General features: G+C 43.4%; 1 protein-coding gene across 2 annotated transcripts in view; it reads right to left on the reverse strand.

Annotated features, from left to right (window-relative positions):
* Positions 1-18,194, reverse strand: part of LOC115137566 (teneurin-3-like) — a 383,150-nt gene that overhangs the window by 285,895 nt on the left and 79,061 nt on the right. For both annotated transcript variants that reach the window (XM_065024893.1, XM_065024894.1), the window contains exon 3: positions 7,215-7,604. In XM_065024893.1, coding sequence (XP_064880965.1) covers positions 7,215-7,473 — 259 coding nt within the window. In that variant the 5' untranslated portion in view covers positions 7,474-7,604. The remainder of the gene's footprint in view (positions 1-7,214; positions 7,605-18,194) is intronic.

The raw sequence follows: 18,194 nt of genomic DNA on the forward strand, positions 1-18,194 counted from the left end.
TGGTCAAAAGTTGTGCACTATATAGGGAATAGGGTGCCATTTGGGACGCCACAGAGAAGAGAAGGGGGAGAGCTATCTCCCAGGTGCTAACAAAATAGAAGCTGACAGGTAAATGGGGCCTAGCTAGCATCTGGGGAGTCATTTGGACTGGAGGTGTTGAGTAATGAAAAGATCCTGCACGGGCTTGAAAAGAAAGAGAGAGAGCGAGAAAATACAAATAAATCTTGTACTGACTTTTTTTTTGTGATGGGGGTTAGTGGGGTGCAGTATCAACTGACCTGAAATCCCCAGTGAAAACACAGCTTCTGTAAACAGCGCTAGCTCCTAGGCGTGCAAAAAAGGGACTATCAGGTTTCATCTGACTCTCAGATAACTGCAGGGGCTTAACATTCTGTTACCCAGGGTCCCACGCTGGACTCCAAGGACCCCGACCGTTGTGTTTTACCACGACCAGCCCTGACTAGCTAACAATGTTAGCGGGTAGCACAGACGCAATGCATGTTTGGGATCGACTACATTGCAGTAGGATTACGCAGAATCACTCATCTACAAATCTTGCATCCCAAAAGTGAATTATTATATGATTAAGATGAGTGATTCTGCATCTCACCTTGCTCAAGCAGATCCCCTGAAAACATGCTAGCAGAACTCCCCATATTTTCAGCACCATAGGACCAACGACCTAATGGAATACTCTCATTATCAAACGGAGGGAGACACCCTCAGCTTTTATTTTATGGGGCCCCCTGAAGACTAAAATCACCAGTAATTCAGATCAAAACTAGTTTAATTTAGCAAATCTGTTCCTAAGCATTCCCACGAATAGAAGGGACATATGTGATCGTGTCTCAATGTCATTAAGGTATGAAAGGATTGTTATTTCAAATCCAATCTCTTTTAGGGCTTAGTTGTCATCAATTTGCAGTGTTCGACCAATTATGGTAATTTGTTCTGGCCACACGACCATCCGCTCTGACAAAAATCTGCTAGTCTACCCCCTTCTCTAAAGACTGAAGTAGAGCATGACGAAACAACTAAAACGATACATACTTCAGTGAAACACGACTTGCTAAAGGCAATTTATACCACGTTGGAGGAGCGAGCCAAACGCTAAAGAAATATCCAACGCAAAACAAAACATCCGAAGGGGAATCTGTAGTCTCCTAATGCAAAACATATCATCCGAAGGGGAATCTGTAGTCTCCTAATGCAAAACATATCATCCGAAGGGGAATCTGTAGTCTCCTAATGCAAAACATATCATCCGAAGGGGAATCTGTAGTCTCCTAATGCAAAACATATCATCCGAAGGGGAATCTGTAGTCTCCTAATGCAAAACATATCATCCGAAGGGGAATCTGTAGTCTCCTAATGCAAAACATATCATCCGAAGGGGAATCTGTAGTCTCCTAATGCAAAACATATCATCCGAAGGGGAATCTGTAGTCTCCTAATGCAAAACATATCATCCGAAGGGGAATCTGTAGTCTCCTAATGCAAAACATATCATCCGAAGGGGAATCTGTAGTCTCCTAATGCAAAACATATCATCCGAAGGGGAATCTGTAGTCTCCTAATGCAAAACATATCATCCGAAGGGGAATCTGTAGTCTCCTAATGCAAAACAAATCATCCGAAGGGGAATCTGTAGTCTCCTAATGCAAAACAAATCATCCGAAGGGGAATCTGTAGTCTCCTAATGCAAAACATATCATCCGAAGGGGAATCTGTAGTCTCCTAATGCAAAACAAATCATCCGAAGGGGAATCTGTAGTCTCCTAATGCAAAACAAAACATCCGAAGGGGAATCTGTAGTCTCCTAATGCAAAACAAATCATCCGAAGGGGAATCTGTAGTCTCCTAATGCAAAACATATAATCCGAAGGGGAATCTGTAGTCTCCTAAAGCAAAACATATCATCGCTGAAACACAACTGAAACAACACATAGGCCTAATGCTGTAGCGCAAAATAGCACGCTATGATACAGTCCATTTTGCTTAGGCAGAGCAGAACACATTCCGCAGCTCAAGCTGAACTCGTTAGCATAACAAAAACAAGGTTCGAACCATGCTAACATAAAGCGAAACCATAAAGGGCACTTCAGTGCTGGCCCACTGGGCACAAACTGATTGAATCAGCGTGGTGGAATAGACGTTGAATTGACGTCTGTGCCCAGTGGGGAGTGCTAACAAACTGTATAACGCTAAAGCAAAACCCAACAACAAAGAGCACCTTGGAACGGCCCATTGGGCTAGCCACTGTTTCAGTGCAGGAGGGCACAAAGCCAAGCCCACAAGGTTCAACGATAAATGCCCTATAAAAGCGTTACTTGCGGGTTAATAATGTTGGCCCGCGTGTAGGAAACGGCAAACCATCAATGGAGGGCCTCTGGGTACACAGCAATAATCTACAACGCATGAAGCAAATACAAATACTGTCTGCAATTTATCAACTCAGAGAGACAGAGTGAGTGAGAAAGAAAGAAAGAAAGCTAAATAAATTCATGTTTGGCAGAGGTAGCTGTGTTAATGATTGGTCTCATATGTGGCTGTACTTTGGTTATATCTAATGCGGTAACATTATGCAGGCTGAAAGGAATTCAAGAGCCACTAGTATTGTAGAAAACAATCCAGGCACAATTCATTTACATCACAAAAAACACAAGTAACAAGGTACAGTAGTTTAACTAAGCAGTATAACATTAAATACAGTAGATTTGGAGCCACAGAAATAATCAAATTACTGCTATCTCTATGGCAACCATTCGTTGAAACCCCCCAAATTAATCAGATAATATTTGGCAAAATATTTTTCAATGAATTAACAGATAAAAATCCCAAGTGTAGCGTACAGAGACTTAGTAAGAGTGTCTTCCTCTCGCAGGCAGACGGAATATGGTGTGTGTTTGTGTGCATGTGTGTTCTCTGGGAGGGGTAATGTGGTGCAGATGGGAGAGAAGATGGTGGCTGCTCTACTCTGTTATGTTGTACTGGCAGATAGACTGGTAGCTAAGGCACTTCCAATCTGTTTGGTGATTTCATAAATATCTCAAGGCCTTGAAAGCGTAAAGTCCCTACTTCAAAGGCCACGCCGCCACCACAACAAGACAAACGGCAACAACAGCCGTCAACAACCGTATGAAGTCATCAGGGTGGAGGTAAGGAAGTGTTCCACATTAAGGCCTTTATGTCTAATTTATACAGAAGTAATAATGAATCAAAACATACAACACATTACAAATAACCCTAATAAAACAATAACATAATCATATTTGTGTTATGAATAATAACATGAATAAATATTATAGTTTTAGTATTGTTTTACACATTTAAATATTTTCTCAACATGGAAAAAAAAAATCTGAATATGTCATAGAACAAAGTACTTAGAAATATCTGAGAGAAATTCCTACATTTGTTACAAATTGTACAAGACACAGTAACCATGGATCAAAATGAACTATTTCATTATCTGGGACCTCATATGCCAACACAACTACAGGCATAGAATTAGGAATTTAAATACTATATAATTGTATAGGATCTCTATGACTACAGCTAACAATACACTGTATAATTCATCTTAGGGCTATTAAACATTCTACTACAATTGAAGTGGCTTGCATTTTATGTTAGGGAATTTTAAAACATGATCCAATTAAAAATAGAGTCTGTGATACATAATTCATTTAGTTCCTTTTTTAACCAACGTTAATGATTTCCTGCAAAGCTAAACTCTTTTCTCTCGCTTAAAGACATTTATGTCACACCTACATTTAGATCTAGACTGAATTCCATTCTGTGGGTTTAGCTGCCGTGGTGATAGGAACGGGCTGGCTAAGAACATGCCTGAACATATATATACATCAAAAAATATATATATAAATACGTGTTACGAAATGATATATGATAATCACTGAATAGCAGCAGGAATAATATGTTTTACAAACATTTCACAGCATTTATATGTAAAAAAAAGAAAATATATATATTTTTTTACATATAAATGCTATGAAATGTTTGTAAAACATATTATTCCTGCTGCTATTCAGTGATTATCATATATCATTTAGTGACCATATTTAGTGATAGTTTTTGCTTCAGTAATAAGTTATTATATTACTTTTGAATCCTTATTAGATTAGTATATATTCACTCTGAGAACGTGTTCTTCCAGCTTAGACTAGTTAATACTCTTTTTGGGATAATGGAAAGTGTTTCAAGCCGTCCTACTTATGCAGTTGTGAAAATGACTGTAATATAAACGGAATACCTGTATCTCAGTGAGAGGCTACTGTATTCCATAGGCCTGGGTAAAAGGACTGTAATATAAACGGAATACCTGTATCTCAATGAGAGGCTACTGTATTCCATAGGCCTGGGTAAAAGGACTGTAATATAAACGGAATACCTGTATCTCAAATAGAGGCTACTGTATTCCATAGGCCTTGGTAAAATGGCCATAACAGTGACAACAGATGCCTTCTTTCTTTTTAAAATATCAAAATATTTAAGGGTCCAAGATTCAGACAAATACATGCTTTATCTCATTTAGGGTAGAGTATTATTTAACTACATTTAGATTCAAATATGAAATGTTGTTCTCAAGCTACATATAAGTCATCCTCATTGTGAATTGGTTCTGATTGCATGCCATGCCCCACGTGGTAGTAGAATCCAGAAGTTTCACAGCACGGTCAAGTCATTGGTTGATCAGAAAAATGAAACATCTTCCAAATTCCCTCTGAGATCATTTGCATTATAAGAAGGATAGAATATTGACTGTTAAATCTGTGGATAAAATACTGTCTGGAGCAAATCTTTAATCTAGGAATAAGAGTGACTACAAAGGCTTGTTAATTACAAACATAACTAAGATAGTCACTGCAGTTCAATTAAAATTATATTAATTTTAAATGAACGCCAATTAGTGTGGCAATGAAAATGTACATGATCAGATAATTAAAGTCATTACCTTTTTTCTCTCCAATATTTATGAATTGTTCATTGGAGTGGAGGAACAATCAATGAACTAGTAATGAACTTCAAAGTACTTTTGTTATGTTTCTGGAAAATATGGATGGTCCTGGTAAAACGCTTTGCCTCCATCTTTCCACAAACCAGTTCATGTTACGAGTTCAAAACAGTTTCAGATCTATGCGCTCGCTGTGCGTTACAAAATCTAATAACTACAAAAATCCCTGTTTTTTATTTTTTTTTATCACTGATGGGCAACAATTCGAATTATTCCAGCTTTAGTCCATTAAGTTTCACAAATGACTACTGTCCCGCTATTATTTCTGAAGTGACCAAATCATTTAGGTCAACGTCAAACCCATAGAATTTGAATGAATAGAATGGTCAAATAGGTTCAAAACCCGTTCTACTCCTTCTATTTCTATGGTGTCACCATATTAATATACAGAATAAACAAACGGTGCTAGCTATATTAGCTTAGCATAGTGTCACCATAAGCTCCTATGTTACTGTCAGTTACTGGGCGAGGAGACAGAAAGAGGTGCTTAGCCTTGAGGCTTTGAATAGTAGTTAAACATTAAGTTATTAAGTCTGTCGAGCGATGGCTGTGGCCCAACAAGTCAACAAGTCTAGTGACCGAGTGGCCCACTTAGGGGACTAGCTCAGCTAGCGAGAGGCAGAGAGGGTGTCGCTATAATAATTTGGGGGATGCTTATATTTGTTCTGTTACACAAAAGTGGGTCGCCATTGTACAGCGCCCCTGGAGCAATTAGACTTGCTCAAGGGCACAGCAAAAATGTAAATGTTTTACCTTGTCAGCACCTTAAGTCGCAGTTGTAAATGAGAACTTGTTCTCAACTGGCCTACCTGGTTAAATAAAGGTTAAATAAAATCAAATACACTTTTGGTTACTGGCCCAACACGCTAACCTTGAAGCTACCTGCCGCCCCCATCTGTCTCATGTCTGTTAATATGGGGAGGATGCCATACATAGCCCCAACCTACCCAGACTGTTACCCCTTTCCTTACCCCAATACCCTCATCTACCTGTCAACACATTACCCCTGGAGCTCCTTATCAGCAAGACAAGCCCCAGTGTTCATGTTCAACACTAACCATGCAGCTATTATATACCATTTAGCAGAGACCTTTTAATCCCAAGCCACTTATAGTCATGCATGTATACATACATTTTTACACACGAGTGGAATCAAACCCACTATCCTGCCGTTGCAAGCGCTGTGCTCTACTACCAACTGAGCTACAGAGGACAAGCACCTAGTGAGACACCAACCAGAGCGGTAATGAGATTCTTTCTTTTTGGATTGAAACCGTAGCCAGAACATGTTTTCTTCATGACATAAGTGCACTGTAAATGTAATTACACCTCGTCCCTTATCCACAGAAACTGATTCCTCATAGGGCAGGGTCGTGTCCTTGAACGCACTTTAAATCTGAAGTAGTCGGCCCTTATCCCTTATCTAAGGTAAACATTTGTGCCTCGGCCCAGCTCGGTGGCATAAGTCAACATGGAGGGGTCCCACCTGAGGTAAACGTATGTAAACAGAGACAGACTTCACCTCTTAGGGGCCAACCTAAGGAAGAGTTCAAGCAGGTACGGCTGACCGTGACTACAGAGTAAAATCTACGGACAGCTTGAAGTGGAATGACACAGGTCCTGGTACTCAATTTAATTTTACAGTACTGGTGATCATATTTACATTTTACAGTCCTGGTGATCATATTTACATTTTACAGTCCTGGTGATCATATTTACATTTTACAGTCCGGGTGATCATATTTACATTTTACAGTCCTGGTGATCATATTTACATTTTACAGTCCTGGTGATCATATTTACATTTTACAGTCCTGGTGATCATATTTACATTTTACAGTCCTGGTGATCATATTTACATTTTACAGTCCTGGTGATCATATTTACATTTTACAGTCCGGGTGATCATATTTACATTTACAGTCCTGGTGATCATATTTACATTTTACAGTCCTGGTGATCATATTTACATTTACAGTCCTGGTGATCATATTTTAGAGCCAATAGTCAAGGTGGTATAAAAAATGGAGGTGATGGATGATACTCTGTACCGGTAGGTACCAGGCCCACCTCAAGCACTGCCTACATGGTCAGCCACAGGGCAGCGCCCCTAGAGCATGCTAGGTGCCTTGCTCAAACGCACAACGGCAGGGCGATAACTAACTAGGCTAAATAGTACCTTGTCGGGTGTACTCGTCCTGTTCACGGTGCACCATGTCCTTCACTCTACTGCTGTACAATAGTCTGGAGGAGTCCTGGTGGTCGAAGGCCTTGAGCGTCTCGCTGGAGCTGTACGACTTCTGGGTGGGTACCCTCGGTCCCGGGCCACCGCCGCCGCCGCACTCCTCGCTGTCGCCGGACGAGCCTGTGTAGCGCCGCTCCTTGTCGCGCCTGCTCTTGGTCAGCGAGCAGTAGGGCCTGCGTTCCTTCACGTCCATACTGCCAGCATGCTTCGCCGACCCGGCGGATAAACACAAACACGGCACGGACCGGGACGCTGGAGGAAGATGGGTGGGAGGAGGTGGAGGAGGGAGGGTCCGCCCAACCCGCTCCGCTTAGGCTCGGCTACCTGGAGAGAGGGAGGACAGGGAAAGAGAGAGGGAGGGGAAGAAAATGAAAGAAAAAGTGTGAGACACAGCGGTCAGATAGCGCTAAGCTGTGCACTTAATCTTCCCGGGATCCTGAAATCCTCCCCACCTTCTGGAGTGTTCAGCGGTGCTAGTGTGTGTGTGTGTGTGTGTGTGTGTCTCAGCAGGGTCTGAGTGCATTGGAGTGAGGAGAGGCAGGCAGGAAACAGCCTTTAGGAACTGAAGTAGGGAGGGCAGGGGTGAGAGGGGAGTGGGAGAGGGAGAAAAAGGCCGGGGAGGCGGGGAGAGGAGGGGGTGACTTAATTGATGACTCCCGTCCCCCTGATCTGGTATGTGTCTAGAGTTGCTGATAAGCACGACACATCCATTAGATAAAAATGCATGTGCGTGTGCATGTGTGTGTGTGTGTGTGTGCGTGTGTGTGCATGTGTATCAAGGAGGAAGGGGAAAACATTTTCAACCTTTCATTAAGCCCTGCTGCCATCGAGAATTAATCAAATCTACAGACAACATCCTGAGAACAAAAAATAAAACGACATACTTGTGTGTGTGTCAGAGTAATAACCACTGCATGGAGTCCCCCCAGGGGTACTTTTCAAATTTTTATTAGCCAAAAAACGTTCTCTCTGCTTCTAATTTTGCGTTCTGATCATTGCGGCCATTTTAATTTGGAAATCTTGGCTGGCCCTTTTCTGCAGGTCTCCCAGAGATTGTGCATGGCTGCTCTTTCTCAAACATATATCTTTTTCCGACTTCATCCGTCTTTTCTTTTTGAAGTCAACAACATATTTCTTGATAAGGTTTTCCTGCGTCACTTTTCTAAACTCTTCCCAGATGATAGCAAAGCGAGGGAGGCAGTTGGGAGGTTTGGAAGGTAGATTCTCCCTAATGAAATGGGGAGAGATGCTTCTACGGCCCTATAACATCTGCGATGCCGAGAACACACGGAATCACGGAATCCAGACATGAAAACAGATTTCATGAATATTCAATAAATGTATTGAACTTAGTAGGGAATCAACTAAATGTACTGAACATGTATTAATTTGCCCAAGTTTATCATAAGACATGAACAGAATGCATCAGTGATTTGTATTTCCTGGAACTTTCTGAAGAGGCAGGGAGAATTCCCCTGTCTGTGTATGTGACTCTTTGTATAGATTTCTCAATTAAATGTTAATTACAAAATAGCCTATGCTTACCAGGCAGAAAGAGATCATGATTATTTGCATCAATCCAGTGGGTATTTGCTTTGCAAACTCTACCATCACATGTACTCTACAAAAATACTGCTAAACCACTGCCTCTTGCTAGGTGCACACTGGAATTAAAGGGTAATTACACACACAAATGTAAATTGAAAGAGTGGTATCCTGATGTGGTTTAAGCACTGTTGTGGATTTACAACATCCAATTTAGTTCTATTTCTATTTTTAAAAAGTGGGACTGTGAGTGCGTAAAAAAAAAAACAGGGTCAAATGGAAACCTGGAAAAACTTAATGGAGAAAACAGAATTTGGGATAAAACTAACGCTAATCAGGCAAAACATAAAACAGATTTGATAGGGCTATGCTTCTGATCAGAAGAGGAGAATATCATCATTTCTCTGCCTTCTCTCTCTCCTCACTATCAGGAGGAATTGAACAGATGACAAAGAGAGAACAGGCGTTATTTAAAGGGTAGCGTTAAGGTTTGCCAAGCTGCCGCTCCTGGTTGAAACGGTTGACTATCAGGAGGAATTGAACAGATGACAAAGAGAGAACAGGCGTTATTTAAAGGGTAGCGTTATGGTTTGCCAGGCTGCCGCTCCTGGTTGAAACGGTTGACTATCAGGAGGAATTGAACAGATGACAATGAGAGAACAGGCGTTATTTAAAGGGTAGCGTTATGGTTTGCCAGGCTGCCGCTCCTGGTTGAAACGGTTGACTATCAGGAGGAATTGAACAGATGACAATGAGAGAACAGGCGTTATTTAAAGGGTAGCGTTATGGTTTGCCAGGCTGCCGCTCCTGGTTGAAACGGTTGACTATCAGGAGGAATTGAACAGATGACAATGAGAGAACAGGCGTTATTTAAAGGGTAGCGTTATGGTTTGCCAGGCTGCCGCTCCTGGTTGAAACGGTTGACTATCAGGAGGAATTGAACAGATGACAATGAGAGAACAGGCGTTATTTAAAGGGTAGCGTTATGGTTTGCCAGGCTGCCGCTCCTGGTTGAAACGGTTGACTATCAGGAGGAATTGAACAGATGACAATGAGAGAACAGGCGTTATTTAAAGGGTAGCGTTATGGTTTGCCAGGCTGCCGCTCCTGGTTGAAACGGTTGACTATCAGGAGGAATAATGACAATGAGAGAACAGGCGTTATTTAAAGGGTAGCGTTAAGGTTTGCCAGGCTGCCGCTCCTGGTTGAAACGGTTGACAGCATCATTTGCTTTCCCCCCACACAACTGTGTGTGTTATTGGGTCTTCCTAAGCAGTGGATAGACAGAGTAGGGGGTGGCTTGGGTGACCTTTAGGGGGTTTCCCTGCCATGCCCTGGGGGCTGTGGGCTGTCCCACCTCATGGTCATCTTCATTTTTATTTGTCTTTTAATTTGTATTTATTCCACACACCAAATACAAACATACACATACGAACAGCAACTTACCGGTACAGACAAATACACACGACGACTCAATTCTCATCTGCTCAGACCCAAATGCTCACACCCCATCCCTAGTGCCTGCCTTATTGTTGCCGTTAAATGGTATCAATTTGTTTTTCTCATTCGCCCATGTTATTTCAATATTTCTATCATCAATCATTACATTTTTACATTGTATTAATAATGGCAGATTGATTGATTCCTAGGTTTTTAGTCTACGTTTTTCGTGGTCATCTTAAATAGATAAATAAGTCTGCTGCGGTGGCATATCAGCAGCCCCAACCACGACAAACTATCATTCATGCATACTAATAGATACAGTATGAGGAGAGGAAGAGAGAGGGAGAAACAGAGAGCGAGCGAGCAACTGAGGGAAAGACGGCTCCTCACACTGATGGTTTATAGTTTTGTAAAAATGTACCGAGGCAGACAGGAGGGCAGAGTGACAACTGAGTGAGTGAATGAGTAACGGAGGGAGGGAGGGAGAGCAGGAGAGGTGACTGATCTGTGAGGAGTGCTTATGGGGGAATGAGACTTAGTGAGTGAATCAGATCAGCAGCACTGTGGTGATCTGTCAGGACCAGTCAGTTAGACAGACCGGGGCTGAAATTAGGATTAGCATTCTGTCACCTACCAGCTACACTGGCAGGGCAGCTGCAGATCTGATCCTCACACCATGCCCCCCTGGTAGGGCCCCTTACATGGCCCCTCGCGGCCCCTAGCTTCACATCCTCAGCTGGGACAACCCAGCACTCCACTGCTAGTAGTGTGAAATAAATCATTTAAATTCACACACATTTGTTGTCTCATAACTATTCCCCAGGTCGTTGCTGTACTGTAAATGAGAACGTGTTCTCAGTCAACTCACCTGGTAAAATAACGGTTTTAAATATATATACAGTGGGGCAAAAAAGTATTTAATCAGCCACCAATTGTGCAAGTTCTCCCACTTAAAAAGATGAGAGAGGCCTGTAATTTTCATCATAGGTACACTTCAACAATGACAGACAAAATGAGAAAAAAAATCCAGATAATCACATTGTAGGATTTTTAATTTATTTATTTGCAAATTATGGTGGAAAATGTCTGTCATAGTTGAAGTGTACCTATGATGAAAATTACAGGCCTCTCTCATCTTTTTAATTGGGAGAACTTGTACAATTGGTGGCTGACTAAATACTTTTTTGCCCCACTGTATATATCATTTCTGCACACAGTCATTAGTAATAGGTTTATCAAACACAGATTATTTTATTGGAAAATATAATTTTCTTCAATGTTTACAATAATTTTCAGCATGACTTAATACTAATGTGCTGGATTTTATACAGAGAAAACATTATTAACATCTCCTCTGAACATTATACGTATTTAAATTGTCAAAACATTACACTAAAACGGATTTAATCACTGAAAACAATTATTCATTCAAAGCCAAAATGGGTAAATGTGACCAATTTGCCCCCCTCCGGTGACACAAAAGAGAGTGACAACGTTCATCTGATTTGTCTGAGTCTAAATGAAATTAGGTCTGGCTGATCAAGTGCATTATTGGTCATTAAATTCCTAATTAAAAAGTGCTTTGGTTCAATGACTGGAGCCAGAGTTTTAAACGGGAAAAGAACACTGTGGCTGCAACACTATTATGGTAATGTGTTCACATAATAACATTAGCCAAGATGAAATCATTTGTGCTTCAGTCAGAAACACAGACAGGAGAGAGTGCTGTAGCTACACAGTTATACTTCAACAACATTTCAAGGGAGATGTTTCAATAATTGAAAGCTATGCATTGATGTATTTGAGCTACCGAGTGGCGCAGCGGTCTGAGGCACTGCATCTCAGTGCTAGAGGTGTCACTACAGACACCCAGGTTCGAATCCAGGCTGTATCACAACCGGCCGTGATTGGGAGTCCCATAGGGCGGCACACAATTGGCCCAGCGTCGTCCGGGTTTAGCCGGGGTAGGCTGCCATTGTAAATAAGAATTTGTTCTTAACTGACTTGCCTAGTTAAATAAATATGCATCGACATACTGTGTGCTTCAAGGCAGAGTTCTTACAATGAAATGCTGCTGATTCATATAAATGTCTGTCCTGTTTTACCTTGGATTTATTTCTTTGATTTGTCTTCCTATCCTCGTCTCTTATCATGGAAACTTACAGTTGGATTTTGATCACAGAGAATAAAGGAAGTTGAGATGCTGTCCGTTGCCCTACCTGATGGAAAACAACCAAACAAAAAAAAAAATACCCAAATTAACAACAACTAAAACCTTTCATTGTATTTGTGTGAGTTCTTAATTGACGCCAATGACCGCTGCAACAAATCTAATTAGATCCACCACTCAACTGTCATTAGAAAATACTAAGTAAACATACACTTGCTAAACCCGTGGGCCAACTGAAGTGAAGGGCTTTTAAACAGGAGAGAGAGAGAGAGCTGTAGAGTTACTGTGGTTTTACAGTGGAACAGCAGAGCAGGAAAATCCACTCCTGTGACAGACAGGACTGTTTTGCATGTAAGTACATTACCTACGCCAACACACACACACAGTCACACACACACACAGTCACACACAGTCGCACGCACGCACGCACACACACACACAGTCACACACACACACACACACACACACACACACACACACACACACCAGCTGCTGCTGATGTAAGCTCATTCCTGTTTTATTAATTCCCTTCCCCATGTTCTTTCAGTCTTCACTATGATAAAAAAGATGCAATTGTGATACCTGTGAACACACACACGCACACACACACACCAGTAAAACACCTCATCAGCCATGAACTGTGATGCTGACTGTCAGAGAAAACAGGACAAGTGGCAGGTCGGCCCAATCAGTGTGTAAGTCAATCTGTGTGTGTGCATTAGGCGTGAGTGTAAAGTCATGAGATGACGTCTGAGTTGACGGAGAAGATTACTCTTTTTACCTGAGGATCTAACGCACACACAGCCCTGGGGAGAACACACACATTCTAGACACACGCACACACACACACACACACACACACACACACGCACGCACACACACACACACACACGCACACACGCACGCACGCACGCACACGCACACACACAACCTGCCAATAACCCCTGGGATTGTGTGTGTGTGTGTGTGTGTGTGTGTGTGTGTGTGTGCGTGTGTCTAGAATGTGTGTGTTCTCCCCAGGGCTGTTTACGGGGTGACCTCAGAGAGGCGCCTGAGAAAGGCTGTTGCTTCACCTCAGGGACACTCTGCCCCCTGCTCCACAGGACACACACAACCCTGCTGCCCTCCTGTCTACAAACTACCCCCTCCGCCAGCTCCCACAGGGGCACTGGGTTCAGCCAGCCACCTCAGGCAGTGTTTGTCCCCTCTTTCTAGGTAAGGCCATCTGGTACCACAGAGGTCTGAGCAACACACTCTGCTCATGTATGTCACATGTCATTCAGCATGAACACGTAGATCAATGCCTCACAGCATGAGAGAGGGAAGGAGGAGAGGAAGAGGAGAGAGAGACAACAAACAGAGAGAAAGAGGAGGGTGGGTAGGGAGTGCAAGCAGTGAAGCAAGAGGGACAGAAACAAGAGAGAGAGAGAGAGAGAGAGAGAGAGAGAGAGAGAAAACTATTTGCACATTGTTACAACACTGCATATAGACAGTATTATTTTGGAACTAATGCTAATAAATCCCTTAAATTGAGAGAGAGAGAGAGAGAGAGAGAGAGAGAGAGAGAGAGAGAGAGAGAGAGAGAGAGTCCACCAGGGACCTGTAGTTTACTTACTAAGAGAACAACAGGAATTCCTCCATCATCATTTACTACCACCACCATCCTTCACTCCTTAAAAAACACTCCCTACACACTTCTCCCATGCTACAGCTTGGAATCATCAGGCACTGCTATTCCACTATCCCACTGTTTTTAATGTGGCTCTTTCTTCTCTTAAATAAACACGGGATCCCTCAGTGGAATGATACAGAGCCAAGGCACAAGGCATCCTTCCCGTAATGTGAAACAGACATGGGGCGGCTGCAATTTCTTACAGGTTTCAGGGCTGCATTCATACAGCGTCTCAGAGTAGGAGTGCTGGTCTAGGATCAGGTCCTCCCTATTCTTATAATCGTAATCATTATGTTATAAAAGACACAACTGATTCTCGATCAGCACTACTACACTGAGACATTTTAAGAATAATGGCGCAGGGATCATTGCCATAATGTGAAGCAGACAGAGCCGGTTGGGGTGGCTGATCTGCATATATTTTAATGGGTTGTTCAGCTCTGGTTCAGCTCTGTCTGGATCTGGTTCTCCTCACTATGCTGCCTGGCCCAGTACTGAAACCCTGCCTGCCTGACTCAGTACTGAAACCCTGTCTGTCTGACTCAGTACTGAAACCCTGCCTGCCTGGCTCAGTACTGAATCCCTGCCTGCCTGACTCAGTACTGAAACCCTGCCTGACTGGCTCAGTACTGAAACCCTACCTGCCTGGCTCAGTACTGAAACCTTGCCTGCCTGGCTCAGTACTGAAACCCTGCCTGCCTGGCTCAGTACTGAAACCCTGCCTGCCTGGCTCAGTACTGAAACCCTGCCTGCCTGACTCAGTACTGAAACCTTGCCTGCCTTGCTCAGTACTGAAACCCCGCCTGCCTGACTCAGTACTGAAACCCCGCCTGCCTGGCTCAGTACTGAAACCCTGCCTGCATGGCTCAGTACTGAAACCCTGCCTGCCTGACTCAGTACTGAAACCCTGCCTGACTGGCTCAGTACTGAAACCCTACCTGCCTGGCTCAGTACTGAAACCTTGCCTGCCTGGCTCAGTACTGAAACCCTGCCTGCCTGGCTCAGTACTGAAACCCTGCCTGCCTGGCTCAGTACTGAATCCCTGCCTGCCTGACTCAGTACTGAAACCTTGCCTGCCTTGCTCAGTACTGAAACCCTGCCTGCCTGACTCAGTACTGAAACCCCGCCTGCCTGGCTCAGTACTGAAAACCTACCTGCCTGGCTCAGTACTGAAACCCTGCCTGCCTGGCTGAGTACTGAAACCCTGCCTGCCTGACTCAGTACTGAAACCTTGCCTGCCTGGCTCAGTACTGAAACCCTGCCTGCCTGGCTCAGTACTGAAACCCTGCCTGCCTGACTCAGTACTGAAACCCTGCCTGCCTGACTCAGTACTGAAACCCTGCCTGCCTGGCTCAGTACTGAAACCCTGCCTGCCTGGCTCAGTACTGAAACCCTGCCTGCCTGGCTCAGTACTGAAACCCTGCCTGCCTGGCTCAGTACTGAAACCCTGCCTGCCTGACTCAGTACTGAAACCCTGCCTGCCTGCCTGCTGCCAGATGACAACACTCAATGGGAACATCTTATAACAACGCACGCACACACACACACACACACACACACACACACACACACACACACACACACACACACACACACACACACACACACACGCACACAATGGAAACATTGTATAACAACCTAACAATCGTTGCTGGAACTCAAAAGAAAGCAGATTAAAGAGGAAGGAGACAGAGGAGGTTGTAACAACTTTGTTTATCCCACAAATGTTATCATAAAACAGGGCGGTTTTCTATTTAATCTCACGGCAGCAGGGAGATTATGGGAGTCATCAAGATGCGGAACGAGGGAGTGGCGGATAAGGAAAGAGAGAGAGAAAAAGGGAAAGAGAGCAAAGAGAGAGAGAGAGAGAGAGAGAGAAAAAGTGAGAGAGGAGAGAGATAGCCTGACCCATATAAACTGTGAGAGGATGTTTCCGTGTGTTCCAGGTTGCCTTGAGGTTACCTCTCTCTCTCTATCTCTCTCTCCCCCATCTCTCTTTCTTCACACGGCCCTCTCTCTCTCTTTCTTTCTCCCCCCTCTCTCTTACTTCACACGGCCCTCTCTCTCTCCCCCTCTCTCTTTCTTCACACGGCCCTCTCTCTCTCCCCTCTCTCTTTCTTCACACGGCCTCTCTCTCTCCCCCTCTCTCTTTCTTCACACGGCCCTCTCTCTCTCCCCTTTCTTTCTTCACACGGCCCTCTCTCTCCCCCTCTCTCTTTCTTCACACGGCCCTCTCTCTCTCCCCCTCTCTCTTTCTTCACACGGCCCTCTCTCTCTCCCCCTCTCTCTTTCTTCACACGGCCCTCGCTCTCCCTCTCGCTTTTCTGTAAGATAACCAGAGGATCCCCTGTATAAGGTGGCAGAGGTAAATAGAGACAGAATGTCCTCTGGCTCCTCTCTTCCCTGTTAATGGCAGTGAGGTAGTACAGCTACCCTGACCTTCTCCCTTGGTGTCATCTATAAACACAGAGGAGACGTATATCTGTTGAATACACAAACTATCATGTGCGCGCACACAAGCGTTAGGCAAACTGCTGGACACAACCCCTGCTATAACTCGTCACAAATCGCTATGTTGAGGATGGGCAGAGTGATGATGTTGATGTTTATGATGGTGATGATGTGGCTGATGCTTTTTACTAGTGTTACATTATTACCAATTTCCATGGTATTCTTCACAGACACTAACATAGATACTGCAGTGACAGTACTATCTCAGCCAGACAGCTCTAGTCTGCTTTCTCTCTCTCAGCTTCTGTGTGGCAGTCTCACATAACAAGAGGGCCACAGAACAAGAGGGCATGGCCACCGAACAAGAGGGCATGGCCACCGAACAAGGGAACAGAAGGGAAGAGAATGGAAAAAGAGGGCAGGAACAGGAGGCAGCACGGAGAAAGAGAGAGAAAGAAAGAGAAAGAAAAAAAGAAAGAAAGAAAGAAAGAGAGACAGAGAGAGAAAGAAAGAAAGAGAAAGAAAGAGAGAGAGACAGAGAGAGAGAAAGAAAGAAAGAGAGAGAGAGAGAGAGAGAAAGAAAAAATGAAAGAAAGAAAGAGAGAGACAGAGAGAGAGAGAGAGAGAGAAAGAAAGAGAGAGAGACAGAGAAAGAAAGAAAGAAAGAGAGAGAGAGAGAGACAGAGAGAGAAAGAAAGAAAGAGAGAGAGAGACAGAGAGAGAAAGAAAGAAAGAGAGAGACAGAGAGAGAGAAAGAAAGAAAGAGAGAGACATAGAGAAAGAAAGAAAGAGAGAGAGAGAGAGAGAGAGAGAGAGAGAGAGAGAGAGAAAGAAAAAAGAAAGAAAGAAAGAGAAACAGAGAAAGAAATAGAGAGAGACAGAGAAAGAAAGAAAGAGCGAGAGACAGAGAGAAAGAAAGAAAGAGAGAGAGAGACAGAGAGAGAGAAAGAAAGAGACAGAGAGAGAGAAAGAAAGAAAGAGAGAGAGACAGAGAGAGAGAAAGAAAGAAAGAAAGAAAGAGAGAGACAGAGAGAGAAAGAAAGAAAGAGAGAGACAGAGAAAGAGAGAGAGAGAGAAAGAAAGAAAGAGAGAAAGAAAGAAAGAAAGAGAGAGAGAGACAGAGAGAGAGAGAAAGAAAGAAAGAGAGAGAGAGACAGAGAGAGAGAAAGAAAGAAAGAGAGAGAGAGACAGAGAGAGAGAGAGAGAGAGAGAGAGAGAGAGAGGGAGAGAGGATAAATAGTGAAAGAGAGAAGGAGAGCAGGAAGCAGCGTTGAGAGAGGGATTGAGAAAAAGGGAACAGTTTTAACTGAAGTCAGAGTGGTAGTGGATGACGTTAGCAGCCAGCCGTTGAGAGAGTCTAAGCAGAGAGACTTATGGTTTGGGGGTCTTTACAGAAGAAACGTAGCATTGCAGATGTTGTTTTTTTAGTACACTGTGGAACATGGTGTGAAATTGGAACTCCTGGGCTGAGTTACAGTCACAGCAGTGTTCTGTGACCAGACAGGGGGACAGAATCAGCTGGAACAGAAAACGTTCAATGGAAGGAAGTCACCACATATGAAAAACAAGAGATAACTAAAAGGCAATGTGTAGGTTATCAAGTCAGGCTGAAATAGATACCGCTCAGAACACA

The sequence above is a fragment of the Oncorhynchus nerka genome, linkage group LG11, assembly GCF_034236695.1.
Source record: "Oncorhynchus nerka isolate Pitt River linkage group LG11, Oner_Uvic_2.0, whole genome shotgun sequence".
Classification (NCBI taxonomy): domain Eukaryota; kingdom Metazoa; phylum Chordata; class Actinopteri; order Salmoniformes; family Salmonidae; genus Oncorhynchus; species Oncorhynchus nerka.